The sequence below is a fragment of the Oryctolagus cuniculus genome, chromosome 16, assembly GCF_051225735.1.
Source record: "Oryctolagus cuniculus isolate XC-2025 breed Fujian yellow rabbit chromosome 16, ASM5122573v1, whole genome shotgun sequence".
NCBI lineage: Eukaryota > Metazoa > Chordata > Mammalia > Lagomorpha > Leporidae > Oryctolagus > Oryctolagus cuniculus.
The window spans coordinates 868,781-892,972 of NC_142882.1; the positions used below are offsets into that span (position 1 = coordinate 868,781).

General features: G+C 73.3%; 1 protein-coding gene across 1 annotated transcript; it reads right to left on the reverse strand.

Moving 5' to 3' along the window:
• Nucleotides 1-2,568: 2,568 nt before the first annotated feature.
• Nucleotides 2,569-23,624, reverse strand: ATP8B3 (ATPase phospholipid transporting 8B3). Its single transcript, XM_089315243.1, has 28 exons — nt 23,492-23,624; nt 22,562-22,620; nt 22,093-22,184; nt 20,287-20,400; nt 19,313-19,411; nt 19,168-19,229; nt 18,659-18,731; nt 18,158-18,228; nt 17,933-18,015; nt 15,901-16,134; nt 15,447-15,535; nt 14,967-15,157; nt 13,817-14,025; nt 12,810-12,841; nt 12,563-12,719; nt 12,259-12,447; nt 11,196-11,308; nt 10,294-10,458; nt 9,629-9,740; nt 9,039-9,114; nt 8,849-8,963; nt 8,365-8,752; nt 8,009-8,232; nt 6,073-6,156; nt 5,486-5,725; nt 5,274-5,412; nt 4,608-4,735; nt 2,569-3,487 (listed from the first exon to the last, which is right to left on the reverse strand). Exons 2-28 carry the CDS (start codon nt 22,608-22,610, stop codon nt 2,588-2,590), a joined length of 4,428 nt encoding a protein of 1,475 aa, XP_089171369.1. The 5' UTR covers nt 22,611-22,620; nt 23,492-23,624; the 3' UTR covers nt 2,569-2,587.
• Between the last annotated feature and the right edge of the window lie 568 nt (nt 23,625-24,192).

Below are 24,192 nucleotides of genomic sequence, written 5' to 3' on the forward strand. Positions count from 1 at the left end.
TTTCCTCTGAAATACCTCAAAATATTTAATGTATAGTTTATGTGATTAAAGAAGAGAAGTCCTTAGCTAGTTTTTGGAACACGTGACTTGAAGCTTTATACCGTGAAATTATAATTTTGCAGACCATGGCCGGTGGTCCCTTCGTCGAGTTCCGTGGGAGACATATTGAATGTCAGGCCGGTGGGGGGCGGGGCCACCTTCTCGTCTCCGGCTCGTCTGTCCCGTGTCCTGGAGTCCTGTCTGACGAGAGTATTTATTATTCTATGTGTTCTGCGTTCAAATGTAATTTAAGAGAAAAAAAAGGAAAAAACTGTTAAAAAAAAAAGATGGATTTGATTTGCTGCATGGCTAAGGAGCTCCTGGAGCTGCTGTGGGGGGGGGAGGGCGGGGGGGGCCAGTCCATCGCATCTGTGTGTGTCACGCGTGGTCCCCGTCACGCGTGGTCCCTGCTGTTCCTGTGTTGTGCTGCCTGCCCGGCGTCTCTGTGGCCAACGCGCGTTGTGTGGCCGCTGCAGGTGGGCAGGCAGGGCCCCCACCTGGGGAGGGGTCTCCTCCAGCCCCCGGGCCCCCTGCCCCCCTCGTGAACCCCCAAGTGTCTCGCGCAGGGGACACCGACAATCAGGCAGCGCCAGTCTTGTCCCCGCCGCCCCTCGGCCTCCTGGGGCCTGGGCTGGACGCCAGCTCCCTGTCGCTCCCGCCCGCGAGGGAGGCGAGGGGTGCAGGCCTCTCTCCGGCCCCCTTTGGGACCCCCAAAAACCACAAAAGGGAGTTCTGGGACCCTGTCTCTGCCTGTGGCTTTGCCAGCCCACCCACACACGCATGCTCGCACTCACACCCATGCACGCGCGCGCGCGCACACATGGAACAGGCTGGTAGCGAAGCCCTGGCGGGGGACGTCCTCCCCCCAAGCCCCTAACAGGACAGAAGCCCACCCGAGGGCCAGCAGAGTGGGGGTGCCCGGGGGGCCTGGGTCCTTGCGCGGCCCCCCAAGCGGCTCCAGTGCGGCCGGGCTGCCAGGCCCTCCAGCGTCCGGCGGCCCCTGCGGACCAGGGCCGGTCCCTCGGGAGTCCAGGAGCGTCCCAGAGAGCTGGAAGCGGCGCTGCATTTCAGGGGCGGGGCCGGCCTAACTGGGGCCTCCGCAGCCCCCGCCCCCGCCCCTGAGCTCAGGAACGGAGGCTCTCCCTGCCCCCACCCCCGGGCGTCAGGCTCAAAAATGGGGAAAAAAATCATCGCATTGTTAACCATTGCTGTGCTGGGTTTGCTGTTCTGTTTTTCCTTGAATAAATTATTTTCCAGTCACGCACCTGCGTGTGTGTGCGCGTGCTGGGTGCGGAGCGGTCGTGCGAGTCACTGTCGGCGGCCCCTCTCGGCTCTGTCTCCCCCCACCCCGCCCCGGGTCCCCGTGCGCGTCCGCGCCCTGCAGGTTGTGGGACGACCGTAGGCGGAGACGCCGTCGGTGCGCTTTTCTGAGCGCGGGACGGTTCCTCTGAGAGCGCGGGCGGGCGGCGCGGGGAAGGGAGCCGCGGGGCGAGGGGTCGGCAGGGCAGGGGAGGGGCGGGGAAGGGAGCGGGGGCGCGCTCTGGGCAGCGGCAGGGCAGGGAGCCCTCTCGGGCAGGGCCAGGGTCAGGGGCGCGCTCTGGGCAGGGCCAAGGTCAGGGGCGCGCTCTGGGCAGGACAGGGCGCGCTCGGGGCAGGGGCAGGGGCGGGGGCGCGCTCTGGGACTGGGGCAGGGGCGGGGGCGCGCTCGGGGCAGGGGCAGGGCAGGGGCGCGCTCGCGGCAGGACGGGGCGCGCTCTGGGCAGGGGCGGGGGGCGGGGGAGCGCTCTGGGCAGGGCCAGGGTCAGGGGCGCGCTCTGGGCAGGGCCAGGGTCAGGGGCGCGCTCTGGGCAAGGCCAGGGTCAGGGGGCGCTCTGGGCAGGACAGGGCGCGCTTGGGGCAGGGGCGGGGGCGCGCTCCGGGCGGGGGCAGGGCAGGGGCGGGGGCGCGCTCTGGACTGGGGCGGGGCGGGGAGCCCTCTCGGGTAGGGCCAAGGTCAGGGGCGCGCTCAGGGCAGGGGCGGGGGCGGGGGCGCGCTCTGGGCAGGACAGGGCAGGGGCGCGCTCGGGCAGGGGCAGGGGTGAGGGCGCGCTCGGGGCAGGACAGGGCGCGCTCTGGGCAGGGGCAGGGCAGGGAGCCCTCTCGGGCAGGGCCAGGGTCAGGGGCGCGCTCTGGGCAGGGCCAAGGTCAGGGGCGCGCTCTGGGCAGGACAGGGCGCGCTCGGGGCAGGGGCAGGGCAGGGGGCGCGCTCGGGGCAGGACGGGGCGCGCTCTGGGCAGGGGCGGGGGCGGGGGAGCGCTCTGGGCAGGGCCAGGGTCAGGGGGCGCTCTGGGCAGGACAGGGCGCGCTTGGGGCAGGGGCAAGGGCGGCGGCGCGCTCCGGGGGGGGGGGCTGGGCGGGGGCGCGCTCTGGACTGGGGCGGGGCGGGGCCGCGCTCCGGGCGGGCCGGGCCGGCGGAGAGGCTGTCCCGCGGTCCCCGCCTGGCGCGGCGAGAGGCGGGCGCGCGGAAGGAGGCAGGCAGGAACCGCGCGAGCGTGAAGAAGCCCCGGGGTCAGGCCGAGCCGGGTTTATTAGCAAACGGGAAAGGCGCGGAGCCCCTGTCGTTCGGGGGGGGCCTGCGGCCCGCGGGCTGGCAGCTGCAGGGCGCCTGCCCGTCGAGGGGCGGCGGCGGCCGCGAGAGGTCGGCGGCGGGCTGGTCGTCGGCGGGCACCGGCAGCCACTCCATGGGCGACGGCTGCCTCTCCACGGGCCACGGCTCCACCTCCATGGGCTGCCCGCCCGCCGGGGGCTCGCCCGGGCCGGCGGGCGGCGGCTCCGCGTCCTCGCGCGCGTTCCCGAGCCACGCCGACTGCCGGCTCTTCCAGAACACGAGCGGGTTCCTCCAGAACCAGGAGCCCGACTCCGGCGAGGCCCGCCCGCTGTCCGGCACGCTGGAGAGCGCCGACAGCCGCGACCCGCTGCTCTCCGTGGGCAGGGAAGGGGCCAGCGCGTCTCCCAGGGGAGCCCGCGGCTGCTGGGGCGACGGCGACCCATCCCGGGTCCTCGGCCCGCGGTCTTGGGCCGACCAGGAGCGCACCGCGGAGGCGCCGGCCTGGGGCTCCGAGCCGGCCGCGGACCCCTCGTCCAGCGTCGTGAATGAGCTCAGGGAGGGCGGGGGCGCCTCCTGCACGGCCGCCCCGCCCAGCGGCTGCGTGTCCGGGACGGACGGCTCCCTGGGGGGCCAGGCGGCCCCTGTGGGGGTCTCGGGCCGCTGGTCACTGGCCACCGCTTCGTAGGGCAGCCCGTTGTCCCCCGCGGCCCTCCTCAGGCTGGTGCCCTGGGTGATGAGGTTGGCGTAGCCCTCGCGGTGGGAGAAGGCGTAGCTGGAGCGCCGGCCCCGGGACTCGCGGCGCAGGTGGGGCATGGGCTCCACGGTGAAGATCTCCTCGCGCAGGGCGTCCTCCTCCGCCTTCTGCAGGGGTGAGGCCCCGGTCAGCGCCTGCCTCGCACCCCGGCCTCCCCACTAGGCCGGAGCCAGTGGGAGCCCCAATGGGCTGACTCCAGCACAGCCAATCAGGGCCCTTCCCTGGGACCTAACTCCACAGCAGCCAATCAGAGCTCTTCCCTGGGACCTAACTCCACAGCAGCCAATCAGAGCTCTTCCCTGGGACCTAACTCCACAGCAGCCAATCAGAGCTCTTCCCTGGGACTAACTCCACAGCAGCCAATCAGAACCCTTCCCTGAGCCCTAACTCCACGGCAGCCAATCAGAACCTTTCCCTGGGCCCTAACCCTGGTCCAGCCCTGGGTCCCCTGGGCATCCTGTGGTGGCAAGGCCAGGAGAGCAGAGCCTGGGGCAGCCGTGTGCCCAGCCTGTGTGGGCAGAAGGTGGCAGAGTCTGAGGACAGAGAAACAGAAGGTAGCCATGTCCTGTCCCTTCCCAGGGGTGGCCTGTGCCTCCCAGGCTCATGTACCCGCCAGCTGATGGACAGCTGCCTGTGCCTGCCCACCCGCTGACAGACACCTACCTGTACCCGCCCACCCGCTGACGGACACCTGCCTCTGCCCGCCCACCCGCTGACAGACACCTACCTGTACCCGCTGATGGACACCTGCCTCTGCCCGCCCACCCACTGATGGACACCTATCTCTACCCGCTGATGGACAGCTGCCTGTACCCACCCACCCGCTGACAGACACCTACCTGTACCCGCCCACCCGCTGACGGACACCTGCCTCTGCCCACCCACCCGCTGACGGACACCTATCTCCACCTGCTGATGGACAGCTGCCTGTACCCGCCCACCCGCTGACGGACTCCTATCTCTACTCGCTGATGGACAGCTGCCTGTACCCGCCCACCCGCTGATGGACACCTGCCTCTGCCCGCCCACCCGCTGACGGACACCAATTTCTACCCGCTGATGGACAGCTGCCTCTGCCCGCCCACCCGCTGACGGACACCAATTTCTACCCGCTGATGGACACCTGCCTCTGCCCGCCCACCCGCGGACGGACACCGGGTGGCGGCTGCTCCTGTCAGTGTCCCCTGGGCCCCTAGGGAAACCTGGTGGTGTCGCACGGGCGCCCACCTTGCGGCGGGCCGTCTGCAGCTCCTGCAGGACCAGGCGCAGGGCCAGCGTGGGCAGCGTGTTGAGGGCCACGTTGAGCAGCACCACCAGCAGGATGGACGGCTGCGCCAGCACGTTGCGGTCGGCGTCTGTGGGCGGGCGGGGTCACGGCGCGGCCTGCGGGGCCTGCGGGGGCCTGCGCGCTCCCCTCCCCCACCCGACGCCCCCGCACCGGGGGGGGCGCCCTTCCTGGGGCCCTCCTCCCCCAGACGCCCCTTCCTGGGGGCCCCAACCCCTCCCTTCCCTCACCCCCGCCCTGCAGGGCGCCCCTTCCTGGGGCCCTCCTCCCCCAGACGCCCCCGCACCGTGGGGCACTGCTTCCTGGGGGTCCTGCTCCTCCTCCCTCCCCCCACCCCCGCACGGGGGCGCCCTTCCTAGGGCCCTCCTCCCCCAGACACCCCTTCCTGGGGGCCCCAACCCCTCCCTTCCCCCCACCCCCGCCCTGCAGGGCGCCCCTTCCTGGGGCCCTCCTCCCCCAGACGCCCCCGCACCGTGGGGCACCGCTTCCTGGGGGTCCTGCTCCTCCTCCCTCCCCCCACCCCCAGACGCCCCCGCACCGTGGGGCACCGCTTCCCGGGGGGCCCTCGCCCTTCCTGAGGGGGGTCCCTCCCCCCCCCAGGTGCTCACACAGGAACGGGAAGGTGGTCGGGGAGACCTTGAACAGCAGGTAGCTCTGGCTGGCCCAGGTGAGCACGGCGTAGGCCGCCAGGCTGAGCGCGATGGCCGCCACGCTCAGCACCGTCCAGTACTTGATGATCAGCATCACCTGGACGCAGGGGGCGGCGTCAGCCGGGGCCAGGACGCCAGCGGCCCCGCCCGCCGCCCGGGGCCCCGCCCACCTCCACCGTGACCGACAGCAGCCCCGACAGGGCCACCACGACGGCGAAGGACTGGTGGTCGCTGAGGCCGGAGGGCCCGGCCACGGCGCGGCTGGCGAAGAGCGTCCCGAAGAAGTTGACCAGGGAGGTGGCCGTGCCGTGGGCCAGCGCTTGCAGGAAGGTGCGGTAGTTGAACAGCTCGTCCCTCTGCCCGGCCACGTACAGCTCGGGCGTCCCCAGGCTGCGCTCGGCGCTCACGTCCTGCCGGAGAGTCCCCAGGCCTGGAGCCCTGAGCGCGCCGCGCGCCCCGCCGCCCACCTCCGCCCCGCCACCCACGGGCAGCCCCGGGTGGAGCTGGCGGCTGCTGGCCGCGGCCTGGCCCAGCCCCGGCTGTCGCGGGCGTTTGGGGAGTGAACAGCGAATAAATATAAAATAAATATAAAAAACCGTAAGATCTGGTTCCTGGGCCCCACCAGCCGCAGCTCGGGGGCGCCGAGTGGCAGGACGTGCGCGTCTGGAATGTTCCGCGGGGCCCCGCCCCGCCCCCCCCCCCAAGCCGGGTCACCAGGTCTCTCTGGCTCCCGCAGCTGGGCTCCCCGCCTGCTCACCTGCTCGAAGAGCCCGATGTAGAGGACGGGCAGGGTGCTGTACAGCAGGTTGAAGAGGGCCAGGAACCAGCCTTCGTACAGCGGCTGCGGGGCGGGGCGGGGCGGGGGCAGCCCGTCAGCAGGGGCAGCAGCGCGGCCTGCGGGAGCCCCCTCTCTGTGCAACCCTCTGCCTCCTGAGCAGATGCGTGGGTGCTTTCTTATTATGCGAAAGCCAGAGTTAGAGAGGGAGGGAGAGAGAGAGAGAGAGAGGGAGAGAGGGAGAGGGAGAGGGAGGGGGAGAGGAAGAGGGAGAGAGGGAGGGAGAGAGGGAGAGGGAGGGAGAGAGAGAGAGAGAGGGAGAGAGAGAGGGAGAGAGAGAGGGAGGGAGGGAGACAAGGAGAGGGAGAGGGAGAGGGAGGGAGAGAGGGGGAGAGGGAGAGAGAGAGAGAGAGGGAGGGAGACAAGGAGAGGGAGAGGGAGAGGGAGAGGGAGAGGTCTTCCATCCGCTGGGTCACTCCCTAGATGGCTGCCACTTCCAGGGCTGGGCAGGGCCAAAGCCAGGAGCCAGGAGCTGCATCCGGGTCTCCCACGCGGGTGCAGGGCCCCCAGCACTTGGGCCATCATCCACTGCCCTCCCAGGCCACAGCAGGGAGCTGGATCGGAAGTGGAGCAGCCGGGACTGGAACCGGTGCCCACATGGGATGCCACAGCGCTGGCCCCAACCCATTGTTTCTTTTTTTCTTTCTTTTCTTTTCTTTCTTTTTCTTTTCTTTTTTTTTTTTTTTTTTTTTTTTGACAGGCAGAGTGGACAGTGAGAGAGAGAGACAGAGAGAAAGGTCTTCCTTTGCCGTTGGTTCACCCTCCAATGGCCGCCGCGGCCGGCGCACCACACTGATCTGATGGCAGGAGCCAGGTGCTTCTCCTGGTCTCCCATGGGGTGCAGGGCCCAAGCACTTGGGCCATCCTCCACTGCACTCCCTGGCCACAGCAGAGAGCTGGCCTGGAAGAGGGGCAACCAGGACAGAATCCGGTGCCCCGACTGGGACTAGAACCTGGTGTGCTGGCGCCGCTAGGCGGAGGATTAGCCTGGTGAGCCGCGGCGCCGGCCTCCAACCCACTGTTTCTTAAAACTAACGTGCAGGGCCAGTGTGGTGCAGCACCGGCATCCCACATGAGCGCCTGTTCGAGTCCCGGCTGCTCCACTTCCGATTCAGCTCCCTGCTGTGGCCTGGGAGGGCAGTGGACGATGGCCCAAGTGCTGGGGGCCCTGCACCCACGTGGGAGACCCGGCTGGAGCTCCTGGCTCCTGGCTTTGGCCCTGCCCAGCCCTGGAAGTGGCAGCCATCTGGGGAGTGACCCAGCGGATGGAAGACCTCCCTCTCTCCCTCCCTCTCTGACTTCTCCTTTGGAAATCTACCTTTCGAATAAATAAATAGACTGAGGGCGGAGGTCCCAGGCTGTGGAGGCGCCCGGCAGGTGCCCTGGTCCCGCCCATGCCCCGCCCGCCTCTCGCCCCGCCCCGTGCCCGCCCGCTCCCGCCCCACCCATGCCCCGTGCCCACCCACCCGGCCCTGCCCACGCCCCGCCCACCTCTCCTCCTCCTCGCCCCGCCCACGCCCAGACCCGCCCCGACCCGCCCGCCTCTCCCACCCCCGCCCCCGCCACGCCCGGCGCCTCGTGCCCACCCACCCGGCCCTGCCCACGCCCCGCCCACCTCTCCTCCGCCCCGCCCACGCCCCTCCCGCCTCTCCCACCCCCGCCCACGCCCCGCCCTTCGCCCGCCACGCCCCGTGCCCACCCACCCGGCCCTGCCCACGCCCCGCCTGCCTCTCCCACCCCCGCCCCCGCCACGCCCGGCGCCTCGTGCCCACCCACCCGGCCCTGCCCACGCCCCGCCCACCTCTCCTCCTCCTCGCCCCGCCCACGCCCCGCCCCGCCCCCGGCCCGCCCCGCCCACCTGCGCCGTGAAGCCGCTGTAGAAGGCGAACCAGACCTGCGCCATCATGCTGGCGAGCGTCTTGTAGATGAAGTAGCGCAAGAACTTGCAGGTGCGCACGTAGGACCAGCGGCCGTGCACCAGCAGCAGGCGCTGCAGGAAGCGGAACTGCGCCAGCACGTAGTCGCTGTTCTGCACGGCCTGCATGCCCTCCTGGCCCGCCAGCCCCACGCCGATGTCCGCAGCTGCGGGACGCGGCGGCCGGTGGGCGGGCGGGCGGCCGTGTCCCGCCCCCGCCCCTCAGCCCCGCCCCCGCCCGCCCCCGGCCCCGCCCCTGTCCTGCAGCCCCGCCCCCCGCCCCGCCCCGCTCCACCCACTCTTGATCATGTTCACGTCGTTGGCGCCGTCCCCGATGGCCAGCGTCACCACCTGCTGGTACTTCTTGACCAGCGCCACGACCAGCGCCTTCTGCTTCGGGGTCACGCGGCAGCAGATGACCGCCTGGCACCGCGACGCCAGGTCCACGAAGGCGCGCTCCCGCAGCACCGCGGGGCACGCCGGCCCTGCCGCCGCCGCCGCCGCCGCCTCGTTGCGCGTGGGCGCCGCGGGGCCCCGCTGGCTGCCCAGGGACCGCCACAGCGTGGAGATCCGCCGGGACTGCAGGAAGTCCCTCCGGCCCTGGCCGGGCTCCGGCCAGGCCTCGTCCACCACCACGTTCTGCACCAGGGCGTGCGGCTCCTTGCGCAGGGACAGCAGCAGCTGGTCCTGGCCGGCGCGGGGCGGGGAAGGCGCCGCGTCAGCAGCCGGCCCCGCGCCCCGCGCCCCGCGCCCCGGCTCCCGCGCCCCCGCGCCCGCACGCACCAGGAAGTCCCCGTTCACCACCATGGCCATCCTGGCCTGCGGCAGCGCCCGCAGGAAGCCCTTCTTGGACGGGCGCAGGTTGTTGTTACTCTCCCAGTAGGCCTCGAGGATGGAGCTGCGGGCGCAGGGCGCGCGCGGTCAGCCGGACCCCTCGCGCCCCGGGCCCCCCGCGGGCGCCCCCGCCGCTCACTTGATGTCCTGCTCCTCCAGGACCAGCGTGTTCTCGGACAGCAGCTGGCACGCAAAGCCGATGTTCACCGCCGTCTCTGAAAGCCGGCCCGCGCAGCTCAGCCCCAGGCCGGGGCCGGCCAATCACAGCCGCGCCCCGGGGATTGGCTCAGAGCAGGGCGGGGAACCCGGGCTGGCCAATGAGAGCCAGCCCTGGGATTTTGGGGGCAACTCCGAGCAAAGGGGGAGGGGCGTCCGCTCTGTGCTGGCCGGCTCGGTCTTAGGAACCCACAAAAATACCCCGATTGCCTTTGAAATGGGGGTGGAAGTGAATATAATCAATCCTGGGCTTTATAAAGTCCTAAAACATGCGCTGTCGTGTGTGTGCGTGTGTACACGTATGTGTGCACGTGCATACGTGTGCTCATGCGTGTGTGCCCGTGTGCGTGCAGGAAGGACAGGATTCAAGGGGGCCAAAGTGCCCGGGACCCGTCAAAGTCCAGCGTGGCAGCTGTCAGCTTCTCTCGGGGACACCAGTGAGGTCCCAGGAACCCACAGCGGGGAAGAGTGGGGCTCCCTCTGGGCTCCCGGCAGGGGTGGGTAGGGTCGCACCTTGCTTGTCCCCGGTGAGCACCCACACTCTGATGTTGCCCCTACGCAGGCAGCGGATGGTGTCGGGGACGCCGTCCTGCAGCCTGTCCTCGATGGCCGTCACGCCCAGCAGCTGCGGGTGGTGGGGCCGAGCCTGAGCGCGCGCGGGGGGGGGGGGCCTCAGAGGGCTCAGGGTGGGGGAGGGGGCGGAACCTCAGCATGGGGGGTGGGGTGGGCTCGGGGCGAGGGGGGCTCAGGACAGTGAGGGGGCTAGAGACTGAGCGTGCTGGGTGGGCGGGGGCCGGGGAGGCTCAGGGCGGGGGTGAGGGCGGCTGGGGGCGGGGGACTCTGGAGTGGGGCCAGGAGGCTCAGGGCAGGGTGGGGCGGGGGGCTCTGGGCCTGGGGAGCTCTGGGGAGGCTCAGGGCGGGGTGGGGGCCCTGGGGTGGGGCGGGGGGCTCTGGGGAGGCTCAGTGCATGGTGGGGGCTCGGGGGCAGGGCAGGGGGCTCGGGGCAGGGCAGGGGGCTCTGGGGAGGCTCAGGGCGGGGTGGAGGCTCCAGGGCAGGATGGGGGGGGGGGGCTCTGGGGAGGCTCAGGGCGGGGTGGGGGCTCTGGGACAGGGTGGGGTGGGGGGCTCCGGGGAGGGGCGGGGCGGGGGCTCTGGCCTGGGGGGCGAGCCCGCCCCACCTGCAGGTTCTGCTCCATCTTGCTGTACACCTGGTGCAGGGCCTGCGCCCGGTTCTGCAGCAGCAGGGACGCCTCCTGGTGGCCCTGCTGCCACTCCTCGTACTCGTCCTCGGCCACCACCTTGGAGGCCAGGCACAGCGTCCGCAGGGTCTGCTCCGCGAAGGCCTGGGGGCCCGGGCGGGGCCGTCACCGCGCCCAGCCCCCCCCCGGCACCCCTGCCGCCCCTCCCAAGACCCCCTCCGTGCCCCTCCCTCCGCTTCCTCAGCGGGACCCAGGGTGCTCAGGCCTCCAGGGTGGGGGCGGCGCGGGGGCGGGCCAACCGAGAGCCCACCCACCCCTCGGGCGACCGGGCCCCAGTGGTGCCTGAGGAAGGCTCTCTGCCCCCGGCCTTGATGGGGGAGGGGCTGGGTCTCAGGCCTCAGTTTACCCACTGCTGCGGGGCGGGGTTGATCTGAGCCCCTGCGTGGTTATCCCCACCGTGCTTCCGCAGTCCCGACCCCTGGCCCTGCCGTGTGGACCGTGCCTTCCCCACAGCCCCCTCGCTGGCCCCTGCCGAGGGGGTCCTTGGACACCCAGAAATGCCCCCGGGGGTCCTGGAGCCTGGACACAGCCCCCAGCCCCGCTGGGCCACAGGGAGGAGATCGGCGGTGGCGACAGCCCTGTCCGTGTCCGGTTGATGGGCAGGCCAAATGCTCCCCAGTGACAAGGGCGGGGGACGCTCGAAGACCCCCAGCCGCCAATCGGGTGGTCTGGGCTTCAGCCAGGGACAGGGAAGACTGGGGGCGGGGCGGGAGACAGGGTGATGTCCGGGGCCGGTGCCCAGCAGGGGGTTCCCTGGTGTGGCTCAGAGAGACATCTTGGGCCAGCCCCGCCCCCTGCGCCCGCCCCTCGCAGGGACTCACGGACAGGGCCTCCTCCGTGGTGACCTCCACCACCCCCCTGCTGCGCAGGCGCTCCAGGATGACGGTGTCCGCGCCCTTGGTGTAGAGGCAGATGGAGCCCTCGGGGGTCCGCACTGCGGGGAGAGGCCCGCTGCCCACTCCGGCTCCGCCCCCCACCCATCCACCCAGCCTCTCCTGGGAGTCCCGCCCACGCCGGCTCCACCCCCCCATCCACCCGGCCTCTCCCAGGAGTCCCGCCCACTCCGGCTCCGCCCCCCACCCATCCACCCGGCCTCTCCTGGGAGTCCCGCCCACTCCGGCTCCGCCCCCCCACCCATCCACCCCGTCCTCTCCTGGGAGTCCCGCCCACTCCGGCTCCGCCCCCCCACCCATCCACCCGGCCTCTCCTGGGAGTCCCGCCCACTCCGGCTCCGCCCCCCCACCCATCCACCCGGCCTCTCCCGGGAGTCCCGCCCACTCTGGCTCTTCCACCCGGCCTCTCCTGGGAGTCCCGCCCACTCCGGCTCCACCCCCACCACCCATCCACCCGGCCTCTCCCGGGAGTCCCGCCCACTCCGGCTCCGCCCCACCACCCATCCACCCAGCCTCTCCTGGGAGACCCGCCCACTCCGGCTCTGCCCCCCCCATCCACCCGGCCTCTCCTGGGAGACCCGCCCACTCCAACTCCACCCCCACCACCCATCCACCCGGCCTCTCCCGGGAGTCCCGCCCACTCCGGCTCCGCCCCACCACCCATCCACCCGGCCTCTCCCGGGAGTCCCGCCCACTCCGTCTCCGCCCCACCACCCATCCACCCAGCCTCTCCTGGGAGTCCCGCCCACTCCGGCTCTGCCCCATCTGCACCACCCACACTGGCCCCACCGCACCCCATCCCTCCATGGGCTGGGGCCCCACCCACTGTGCCTCCACCCCACACACTCTGGCTCTGCCCCGCCCACTCTGGCTCTGCCACACCCTGCCCACCCCACCCCACCTCTCCTAATAGGCCCCACCCACTCTGCTCTGTCCCAGGGGTGCCCACTCCGGCTCCGCCCCTCCCTGGGTTGGGACCCGCGGGGCTCACCCAGCACCGACATCCGCTTGCGCGTGCTGTTGAAGTCCATCATGGCCAGCACGCGGTAGACCCGCTGCTCCCCCAGCTCCAGCAGCGTGATGGTGTCCTGCGTGCGCGCCACGAACACGTAGCCGAAGTTCCGGGCCGCCGTGACCAGCGCCTCCTCGTCCGGGGAGGCCGCCTGGTACACTAGCTGGCCTGTGGGGGCGGGGCGGGTCTTCACCGGCGGGGTCCTCGTCCTCGCGCCTCCGCCCGGTCCCTGAGCCCCGGGGGGTGGGGGGTGAGACCCTCACGGGGCGGGGGCGGCGCTCACCGCCTTTCTCGTACACCATGACCGTGTGGCAGATGGCCAGCACGCGCCAGAACTCCCGCACCACCGCGTCCTTGTTGGCGCGCACCAGGGCCAGCAGCTCCTCGTTGTAGAAGGAGAACCTTCGGGTCGCGAATTTGTTCCACAGGTACGGGTTCTCCTGCGGGGGGGGGGGGCGGCGACAGGTGGCTCGGGCCGGGGCACCGCCGCCCCCCACCCAGGGGCAGCGCCGCGGGGCCAGGGCGCTCACCTCGCGGGAGGCCCCGTCCTCGTCATCCGGACCTAGGGAGACGTTCGGCTTCAGGCCCGCTCACCTGGGATCCCAGGAACCGCCCCCGCCCAGGGGTCCTGGACCGCGGGGGGGGGGACAGGAGCTGGACGCCCAGGAGCCCTGGACAGGGGGGAGGGGCCTGGATGCCCGGGAGCCCTGGACCTGGACAGGGGGGAGGGGCCTGGATGCCCGGGAGCCCTGGACCGCGGTGGGGCCCTGGACCCCGAGCGCCCTGGACTGGGGGGAGGGGTCTAGATGCCCGGGAGCCCTGGACCTTCCAGGGAGGCCCTGGACCGGGGGAAGGGGCCTGGACGCCCGGGAGCCCTGGACCGGGGGGAGGGGTCTGGACGCCCGGGAGCCCTGGACCGGGGGGAGGGGTCTGGATGCCCGGGAGCCCTGGACAGGGGGGAGGGGTCTGGATGCCCGGGAGCCCTGGACAGGGGGGAGGGGCCTGGACGCCCGGGAGCCCTGGACCGCGGTGGGGCCCTGGACCCCGAGAGCCCTGGACCTTCCGGAAGCCCTGGACCGGGGGGAGGGGCCTGGACGCCGGGGAGCCCTGGACTGGGGGGAGGGGTCTGGATGCCCGGGAGCCCTGGACCACGGTGGGGCCCTGGACCCCGAGAGCCCTGGACCTTCCGGGAGCCCTGGACCACCCGGGGCCCCCGGCTTCTCCTGCCGTGCCCCAGGGGGTGCAGCTTTGCTCCAGCCTCTGCTGGCGGCTTTGGGGGCCTAAACTGGCCGATTTCACAGACACGCTGCTGGGTCCCGGGGCTTCCGCTGCCCCTGTGGTCGGTCAGGGCGCACCTGGCTCCCGCTAGCCACAGGCCCCGCCCATCCCCGTGCCTCCTCGGACCCAGGCCCAGGCCGCTGGCATCTGCCAGGGGCCCGGACCCCGTTTCTCCGCCGCCGCTGGGCCAGGGTCAGCCCACCCGCCCGGCTGTCACCGCAAGGGCTGGGGCGCGCGCGGGCCGCGGGCGGGGCCGCACCGTAGATGTGGCCGGCGATGCAGCACTTCTTGAAGGTCATCACGTTCTGCGTGAGCGTGCCCGTCTTGTCCGAGAAGACGTACTGCACCTGGCCCAGCTGGTCGTTGAGGCTGGTGCTGCGGGCCTTGGCGGCCATGTCCTGCGGCTCGTAGTACATCTGTTCGTCCCAGTTGATGAAGACGCTGTTCCCCAGGTAGATGAATTCGGCTCTGCCGACGCACACGCGCACGCGCGGTCACGCCCCGCCCCTCCAGCCCCAACAGGCCCCGCCCCTGCAGCCCCAGCCCCGCCCCGGCCCCGCCCCTCCGGCCCCAACACGGCCCCGCCCCTGCAGCCCCAGCCCCGGCCCCGCCCCTTCCGCCCCTCCGGCCCCGCCCCTTCCGCCGCTCCAGCCCCAGCCCCGCCGTGGTCCTCCCCCTTCATGGCCCCTCCCTTCCAGCCCCCCATCCCTCCCCAGCCCCGCTTTGACCCCCCCATCACTCGGCCCCTCCCCATTCAGTCTTGGCCTGGTCCCGCCCCTCCGTGGCCTCACCCCTCCAGCCCCGGCCCCGCCCCTCCTGTCTCTGCTCTGCCTCTCCAGCCCCCCACCCGGCCCATCCAATCCTGGCCCCGCCCTCCATCCCCAGCCCCGCCCCTCGGGCCCCGCTCCATTCAGTCCCGGGCTGGTCCTGCCCCTCCGCGGCCCCTCCTCTCCACCCGGCCCCGCCCCTCCCTCCATCCCCAGCCCCGCCTTGGCCCCGCCCCTCGGGCCCCACTCCATTCAGTCCCGGGCTGGTCCTGCCCCTCTGTGGCCCCTCCTCTCCACCCGGCCCCGCCCCTCCCTCCAGCCCCAGCCCCGCCTTGGCCCCGCCCCTCGGGCCCCACTCCATTCAGTCCCGCCTCTCCACCCGGCCTCGCCCCTCAAGCCCCACTGCATTCAGTCCTGGGCTGGTCCCGCCCCTCCGTGGCCCCTCCTCTCCCCCGGCCCCGCCCCTCCCTCCATCCCCAGCCCCGCCTTGGCCCCGCCCCTCGAGCCCCACTCCATTCAGTCCCGGTCCCTTCCTGCCCCTCCGTGGCCCCGCCTCTCCACCCGGCCCCGCCCCTCGGGCCCGCTCCATTCAGTCCCGGGCTGGTCCCGCCCCTCCGCGGCCCCGCCCACCGCGGGGCTCACATGATGAACATGGCCATGGGCACCATGACGCTAAGCAGGATGAGGAAGCCCCAGAAGATGAAGAAGGACTCGGCGGCCCCGCCCCAGCGCGCGGAGACCCCCAGGTAGTGGTGCTTCTCTCGGAACTCTCTGGCCGTCAGGGAGAAGCCCACGGTCAGCCCCAGCGAGATGACCAGCAGCGCCAAGAAGATCTGGAAGGCCAAGGGGAGCGGGCAGGGTGGGCGCCGGCAGGGGAGCGGGGAGCAGAGCGGGCGGGGGGGGGCGCCGGCAGGGGAGCGGGGAGCAGAGCGGGCGGGGGGGCAGGGAGCAGAGTTGATGGATGGACGGGTGGATGGGCGGGCGGGGGGATGGGTGGGCGGGTGGACGGGTAGCAGAGTGGACGGGTGGATGGGTGGGTGGATGGATGGGTGGGCGGGTAGCAGAGTGGGTGGGCGGGTGGGCGGGGCTGGCAGCCGGCGGTGGCAGGGGATGGGCACGCACCATGATCACCAGCTTGTTCATCAGCAGGTCCAGCTTGGTCCTCTTCAAGTGGATCTTCCCACAATTCTTCATGATCTTCGTGTCAAAACCTGCAGGTGGGCACCCAGCCGTCAGCCCAGCCATGCGCCCGCCTCCCAGGACCCCCGCGTGCCCAGCCTGGCCGCGGTACCCACGTAGATGACCAGGCCGTAGCAGGTGGCGCCCGCCTCCCGGGACCCCCGCGTGCCCGTCCTGGCCGCGGTACCCGCGTAGACGACCAGGCCATCAGCCCAGCCATGTGCCCGCCTCCCGGGACCCCCGCGTGCCCGTCCTGGCCGCGGTACCCGGGACCCCATGCCCGGCCTGGCCGCGGTACCCGGGACCCCATGCCCGGCCTGGCCGCGGTACCCGGGACCCCATGCCCGTCCTGGCCGCGGTACCCGGGACCCCCGCGCGCCCGTCCTGGCCGCGGTACCCGCGTAGATGACCAGGCCGTAGCAGGTGGCGCCCGCCTCCCGGGACCCCCGCGTGCCCGGCCTGGCCGCGGTACCCGCGTAGATGACCAGGCCGTAGCAGGTGTCCGTGTTGCGGATCCTGCAGCCCCGGAGCAGGACGTTGCCGATGTCCAGCGGGTACTTCCGGCCGTTCCAGTCCAGGCGCCCCACGAACTGGTGCATGCGGCTGTTGGGGGCCTCGCACAGCACCCTGCCTGCGGGCACGGGAGCCGGCGGTCGGCTGGCCAGTGGCATGGCGGGACGGCGCGCTCCTGCCCAGCGGCCACCCGAGGGCCCTGCAGCGACCCCCTACTGGCACCCCCGACCCACGGCCCAGGCCTGCCCTTGGCCCCGAGCTGGGTCCCCGCGGCCTGAGGGCCTTGGTACACATTGCTCCTCCTGCCCCACCCCTCCCCTGGGCTCCTGCCCCAGCCCCTCCCCTGCTCCTGCCCCAGCCCCTCCCCTGCTCCTCCTGCCCCACCCCTCCCCTGCTCCTCCTGCCCCAGCCCCTCCCCTAGGCTCTTGCCCCAGCCCCTCCCCTGCTACTCCTGCCCGAGCCCCTCCCCTGTTCCTCCGCCCCAGCCCCTCCCCTGCTCCTCCTGCCCCAGCTCCTCCGCTGCCCCTCCTGCCCCAGCCCCTCCCCTGCTCCTCCTGCCCCAGCTCCTCCGCTGCCCCTCCTGCCCCAGCCCCTCCCCTAGGCTCTTGCCCCAGCCCCTCCCCTGCTACTCCTGCCCGAGCCCCTCCCCTGTTCCTCCGCCCCAGCCCCTCCCCTGCTCCTCCTGCCCCAGCTCCTCCGCTGCCCCTCCTGCCCCAGCCCCTCCCCTGCTCCTCCTGCCCCAGCTCCTCCCCTGCCCCTCCTGCCCCAGCCCCTCCCCTGGGCTCCTGCCCCAGCCCCTCCGCTGCTCCTGCCCTTCCTGCCCCAGCCCCTCCCCTGCTCCTCCTGCCCCAACCCCTCCGCTGCTCCTGCTCCTCCTGCCCCAGCCCCTCCCCTGCTCCTCCTGCCCCAACCCCTCCGCTGCTCCTGCCCCAGCCCCTCCCCTGCTCCTCCTGCCCCAACCCCTCCGCTGCTCCTGCCCCTCCTGCCCCAGCCCCTCCCCTGCTCCTCCTGCCCCAGCCCCTCCCCTGCTCCTCCTGCCCCAACCCCTCCGCTGCTCCTGCCCCAGCCCCTCCCCTGCTCCTCCTGCCCCAGCCCCTCCCCTGTTCCTCTGCCCCAGCCCCTCCCCTGCTCCTCCTGCCCCAACCCCTCCGCTGCTCCTGCCCCTCCTGCCCCAGCCCCTCCCCTGCTCCTCTGCCCCAGCCCCTCCCCTGCTCCTCCTGCCCCAACCCCTCCCCTGTTCCTCCGCCCCAGCCCCTCCCCTGCCCCTCCTGCCCCAGCCCCTCCCCTGCTCCTGCCCCAGCCCCTCCCCTGGGCTCCTGCCCTAGCCCCTCCCCTGTTCCTCCGCCCCAGCCCCTCCCCTGCTCCTCCTGCCCCAACCCCTCCCCTGTTCCTCCGCCCCAGCCCCTCCCCTGCCCCTCCTGCCCCAGCCCCTCCCCTGCTCCTGCCCCAGCCCCTCCCCTGGGCTCCTGCCCTAGCCCCTCCCCTGTTCCTCCACCCCAGCCCCTCCCCTGCTCCTCCTGCCCCACTCTCCCCTGCTCCTCCTGCCCCAGCCCCTCCCCTGGGCTCCTGACCCTGAGGAGTCCCTGGCCGTCTGTTTGCAGTGGTGCCCCTGGCACAGGTGACAGGATGGCAGGCCCCACCCGGCACCTGAGCCCCCAGGGGTGTGGCAGCAGCCCCCACTCCTCCTGGGTGCCGGGCCTGTCCCCCACGGTCACCTCACTGCCGGGAGCGGTCAGCCTTGCGTGTGTTTGGGAGCCCCAGCGGGGGGCAGGCAGCGTCCAGTGGGGGCTGGTGGGGACAGTGGGCCGTGGGAGGCTGGGCATGACCGGGACCCCTCCCGGGCCCTGCGAGGTGGGCCCTCACCCTGGAAGGACACCATCGGGACCCCTCCCGGGCCCTGCGAGGTGGGCCCTCACCCTGGAAGGCCACCATCTTCTTCACGCCCGTCAGCTCGTGGTGGGTGATGCTGGGGGCCTGCCGGAACTTCAGGTTGGTCTCCCTGGAACAAGAAGGCGGGGCCGGGGCGCCCGTCGCTCCTAGGGGCGCCAGCTGCCAGTCGGCGGGTCGAGGCCCGCAGAGGGAAGGCCCCGCCGCACGCCTGCTTGCCCCGCCCCTCCCGTGGGGCACTAGGAGCTGCTCACCCGTCGATGTCGGCCGTCTCCACGTAGCACAAGCTGCTGGGCTCGGTGCTGGCCAGCAGGAGCAAGTCGGCCTGCGGCGGGGCAGGGGCGGGGCGGGGGGGTGAGGATGGGCGGGTGGGGGGAGATGGAGGTGAGGATGAGCGGGGTGGGGGAGAGGGTGAGGATGGGCGGGGTGGGGAGATGGAGGTGAGGATGAGCGGGGTGGGGGAGGGGTGGGGGTGGGAGGTGAGGACAGGCGGGGCAGGGGTAGGTGGGCGTGTCACAGGGGATGGGGGTGAGGATGGGCGGGGTGGGGGAGGGGTGGGGTGGGGGGAGATGGAGGTGAGGATGGGCGGGGCAGGGGTGGGGGGAGATGGAGGTGAGGATGAGCGGGGTGGGGGAGGGGGTGAGGATGGGTGTGGTGGGGGATGGGGGTGAGGATGGGTAGGGCAGGGGTGGGGTGGGGGAGGGGTGAGGGCAGCGGGGCAGGGACGGGGCGGCGCGGGCCATGTGCGCGCTCACGGGCACGATACTGTCCGAGCTGAGGCACACCACGTCCCCCACGCGCAGGTTCTTCCACTTCTTCCACACGAAGCTGGGGGGACGCAGGGAGGCCTGAGGGCGGCCCCCTCGGGGGGGGGGGACGCAGGGAGGCCTGAGGGCGGCCCCCTCGGGGGGGGGGACGCAGGGAGGCCTGAGGGCGGCCCCCTCGGGGGGGGGACGCAGGGAGGCCTGAGGGCGGCCCCCTCGGGGGGGGGACGCAGGGAGGCCTGAGGGCGGCCCCCTCGGGGGGGGGGACGCAGGGAGGCCTGAGAGCGGCCCCTGGGGGGGGGCACAGGGGGCCGTAGCCGGGGGTGGGGGGGCCTGCTGGCCTGCGCTCCGCCGAGCCTGCCCGGGGCCCGCCAGGCCGCCTCCGCCAGGAAGCCCGTGGGCATCTGCACCGCCGCCTCAGACTGCGGGCTCCTGGCCGACCCCGGGCCGCGTCCGGCGGGAGACAGCGGGGCCCCGGCCAGCGGGCGGCCGCGCCTCACCTCTTGCCCAGCAGAATCTGGCAGGGTCTGTTGTTGATGGCTCTGTCGCTCCGGTGCCGCCCCTGGGCCCAAGGCAGCGGGTCAGGGCGGCCCGGCCAGCCAGCGCCCCCCCCTCCCGCCCGCCGCGCCCGCCGCGCCCGCTCACGATGTCATCCAGGAGGTCGCGGCCGGCGCGGATGAGCAGCAGGCACACCAGCGGGGCGAACAGGGTGAACCAGGGCAGCGTGGAGATCTCGGGGATGCTCTGCGGGGCGGGGGCGTCACGGCGGCCCCGCCCCCAGGCCCCAGGCTGGCCAGCCCCAGTCCCCCCGCCACGCGGCCCTCCCTTCCCCAGTCCCCCCCCCGGCCACGCGGCCCCTCCCTTCCCCAGTCCCCAGGCTGGCCACGCGGCCCTCCCTTCCCCAGGGACGGTGGGAGGGTCACTGCACGGGGGGGGGGTGCACTGGCGTCCCTGCCCCCGCCTGGCCCCCATCCCCACCCCACCCCGTCCTCCTGGCCTGGAGGGTGTCCCTGCCCCTGCCTGGCCTGGGGGGTGTCCCTGCCCCCGCTGGCCTGGGGGGTCCTCCAGCGTCCCTGTCCCCCCACCCCCCCACCTCCCTTCCACAGGGACACGTGCCGAGCGCCCCCTCAGCCGGCCGGGCCGTGGGGGCCCCACGGTGAGGGGGGGTGCCAGGCTCAGCCAGATGCAAGAGCAGGGCGCCCGGGGGCTCCGGGGAGGTCCCGACCCCCGGCCCTGACCCCCGACCCCCGACCCCAGCCCCCGGCCCCCGACCCCCGACCCCCGACCCCGGCCCCGGCCCCCGACCCCCGACCCCGGCCCCGGCCCCCGACCCCCGACCCCGGCCCCGACCCCCGACCCCGGCCCCGGCCCCCGACCCCGGCCCCGACCCCCGACCCCCGACCCCGGCCCCGGCCCCCGACCCCGGCCCCGACCCCCGGCCCCGACCTCCGGCCCCGACCCCCGACCCCCGACCCCGGCCCCGGCCCCGGCCCCCGACCCCCGACCCCGGCCCCGGCCCCGGCCCCCGACCCCGGCCCCGACCCCCGGCCCCGGCCCCCGGCCCCCGACCCCCGGCCCCGACCCCCGACCCCCGGCCCCTGACCCCCGGCCCCGGCCACCTGCAGGATGATGACCAGGAGGAAGTAGAGGTTGGACATGCGGTGGAACTGCTCGTACAGGTTCAGCGGCAGGAAGGAGAAGACGTTGTACTTGGCTGTGTGGATGACGTTGGTCTGCAAGGAGCAGCAGGAGGCTCTGCCCGGGCTGCCCGCCGGCCGGCCACTCCCAGCCCTGCCCAGCCCTGCCCGGCCATTCCCAGCCCTGCCCGCCGGCCTGACCACTCCCAGCCTGCCCAGCCCTGCCCGGCCACTCCCAGCCCTGCCCGCCGGCCTGACCACTCCCGGCCCTGCCCGCCGGCCGGCCACTCCCGGCCCGGCCAGCCCCGCCCAGCCCTGCCCGCCGGCCGGCCACTCCGGGCCCGCCCAGCCCCGCCCAGCCCTGCCCGCCGGCCTGACCACTCCCGGCCCGGGCAGCCCCGCCCAGCCCTGCCCGCCGGCCGGCCACTCCCAGCCCTGCCCGCCGGCCTGACCACTCCCAGCCCTGCCCGCCGGCCTGACCACTCCCAACCCTGCCCATCAGCCTGGCCACTCCCAACCCTGCCCGCCGGCCTGACCACTCCCAACCCTGCCCGTCGGCCTGGCCACTCCCAACCCTGCCGGTTGGCCTGGCCACTCCCGACCTGTCCAGCCCCGCCCGGCCCCGCCCAGCCCCACCCCGCCCCGCTCGGCCCTGCCCGCTGGCCCGACCACTCCTGGCCCACCCAGCCCCGGCCACTGTGAATTAACCCGCTGAACCAGCGTTTAGTGAGCGCCTGCTGGATGCAAGACCTAAAGCCTGCCTTTGCCCAGCACCTGCTGGATGCCCAGGTCTCGGGCCAGCATCTAGGAAGCGCCTGCTGGATGCCAAGGTCAGTCTCGGGCCAGCATCTAGCGAGCGCCTACTGGATGCCGAGGTCTTGGGCCAGCATCTAGAGAGCGCCTGCTGGATGCCGAGGTCTCGGGCCAGCATCTAGGGAGCACCCGCTGGATGCCCAGGTCTCGGGCCAGCTGGATGCCGAGGTCGGTCTCAGGCCAGCATCTAGTGGGCGCCTGCTGGGTGCCGAGGTCTGGGCCAGCATCTAGCGAGCGCCCGCTGGGTGCCGAGGTCTCGGGCCAGCATCTAGCGAGCGCCTGCTGGGTGCCGAGGTCTCGGGCCAGCATCTAGTGAGCGCCTGCTGGGTGCCGAGGTCTGGGCCAGCATCTAGCGGGCGCCTGCTGGGTGCCGAGGTCTCGGGCCAGCAACTAGCGAGCGCCCGCTGGGTGCCGAGGTCTCGGGCCAGCAACTAGCGAGCGCCCGCTGGGTGCCGAGGTCTCGGGCCAGCATCTAGTGAGCGCCTGCTGGGTGCCGAGGTCTGGGCCAGCATCTAGCGGGCGCCTGCTGGGTGCCGAGGTCTCGGGCCAGCAACTAGCGAGCGCCCGCTGGGTGCCGAGGTCTCGGGCCAGCATCTAGCGAGCACCCGCTGGGTGCCGAAGTCTCGGGCCAGCATCTAGTGAGCGCCCGCTGGATGCCCAGGTCTCAGGCCAGCATCTAGCGAGCGCCTGCTGGGTGCAGGGCTGGAGCCCGCAGAAGCTGAGCCTGGGTGGGGCCAGGGTGGTTTGAGCGGCGACTCTCGTATTCCCCAAAGGAGACACACGCCAGGGGGCCGCACGTGGGGCCCTGGCAGACACCGTGTACCCGTGGGTTATACATTAACCTCCGGGCCAGAGCAGAGGGCACCCCAGACGGCTGGCGCCGAACCAGTGATGTGAGGCCGGCGCCGCAGCCCCGGCGAGCAACCAGCCGCGGCGGCACTGGTGGGCGGCACACTCCCGGGGTGGGGGGCCCACCTTGTACTTCCTCCGCCGCCGGCTCAGGAAGCCCCCGTCCTTGACCTGTTTCTGGAAGGCTCGGACGTTGGCCTGCACCTCCCAGGTGAACGCTGGAGCCGGGACAGAGCCGGGCGTCAGGGGCGGCCGGGGACAAACACCCCTAACGACCTCCCGGAGGAGAGCCCAGGGGCCCCCGGGGACACACGTGTTGGGGAGCCCGTAAACAAACAGGTGCCAAGGGGCCAGCCCGGTCCCGGCACAGGAGGCTCTGGGGAGTGAGCCCCCGCCCCGGAGGGCCAGCGACACCCACGCGCTGGTGGGTGGGCTCCCGGGTGTCCAGGGCCGCAGGAGACCCCAGCTGGGGTGACAGGATCTGGGCGGGACCACGTGGGACCTGGTGCGGCCCCCTCGTGAGGCCCCCGCGGCGGGGTCTCCTGGGCTGACACCTGCTCCCGCCCACTGTGCCCCCGCGGCCCCGCATGCGCACCTGCGTTCTTGTCATCTTCCAGATGGTCTCTGTAGGTCAGGCTGCCCATGCTGGTGAGGCTGCCCGGGAGAGGGCCCAGGTCAGCAGCGGCCCCGGCGGCCCCTCGCTGGGCTCAGAAGGGCAGCGGCAGCCCGAGGAGGCCTCACACACGCCACGGCCCCCAGGGACCTGCAGCTCCTCCCAAACCCTGTGTCCACGGCCACTGCCCCACGGGGGGGCTCAGTCCGCAGGGTCCAGGCGTCCCAGGGGTCCCAGCGAGGCCCTGGCGCTGCTGGAGGCACCAACAGCCCTGGCCAGGGAGACGCCCGCAGGCGGCAGACCTCACCGAGAGCCCAGCTGACCAGCTGACCGCCTCTGGGATCGGAGTCGGGCCTTGCACCAGCCCCCAGGACGCGGCGCAAACCGCCCCCACACAGCGGCTCCCCTGCGACCCCCGCCGGCCCGCGGCTCCCCTCTCCCCAAGCCTCACCCCTGCGCACAGGGTCGGCGCCTGGTCCCCCTGGCCGCCTCGCTCCACACTGCCCAGGTGGGCCAGGCCGAGGCCCCCGCCCAGCGGGGCTCCCCCCACCCCCTCTCCTCACTTGCCTGCCTCGTCCCTGAGCCCTCCAGCCCTGGGGCAAGGGCCGGCGGGCGCCCCGGGGGGACAGGCTCCGGGCTCAGGGCCAGCTCTGGCGCTCCCCGGCGCCTGAGGTCAGTGCCCGCATGCGGACAGGGCAGCCCACGTGGCCAGCGCCGCTCCCCGCTGTCCGGGCGGGGCGCCCGGTCTCCTGCCCTCCGCTGTCCGCAGCTCGCCCCTAACCGGCTCCGATACCTCCTCAGGCCCTGGGCCGCGCGAGCCTCCAGGGGGCGCCCCTCCGTCCCGGCGGGTCCAGCGCGGGTGCACGGGCGCCCGGGGACGCAGAGCCGGGCGAGCGAGCGCCCGCCGCTCACCTGCGCGGGCCGGGGCGGGCGGGGCCGGGCTGCCTGGAGCGGGGCGCCGGCGTCCAGGGCGGCGGACTTGATGGAGCTGTTAGCCCGGTGCCAACGGGTCTGAAACGGGCGGGCGGCGCGGGCCCGGGGGCGGGGCCACGGCGGGAGGCGGGGCCTGGCGGTGTCTGCGGGGAGAGGCGCGGGGCCGGCCGGGGGCGGGGCCTGGGGGACAGGGGCGCTGCCACTGTAGGGGCGGAGCCAAGGTCCGAGGGCGGGGCCTGCCGGGCGTCGGGGCGGGCCAGTGGGGGTGGAGGTTCTGTATGCAGAATGCAGGGGGCAGCTCCGAGTGGACGGAGGGCCGCGCGGGCCATGTCCGACCCGTGGACCCGGGTTCGCTCGGGCACATCAGGTGAGCGCCCCCTGCCTGCAGGTGCAGGGTCGCGCGCCGCCCCTTGCCCGAGGCCTGGAGGAAGCCCACCGAGTGCGTGTGGCTCCGTCTCTAGTGTGAGATCCCGCCCACGCCCTGGCACCCCCGCCAGTCTCGGGGGGGGGCCTCTGCCGACACTCATGGGACGGCAGGCGGGTGAAGGGAGCGAGGGCGGGGCGAGGGCGGGGCCGCACCCCTCAGCGCCCAGCTCCTGCAAGCAGGGACCCTCTCCATCACACACCCACTCACTCCTGGCCCCGCCTGCCAGGGGTCGGGGAACGCGGGGTGGGGGCGT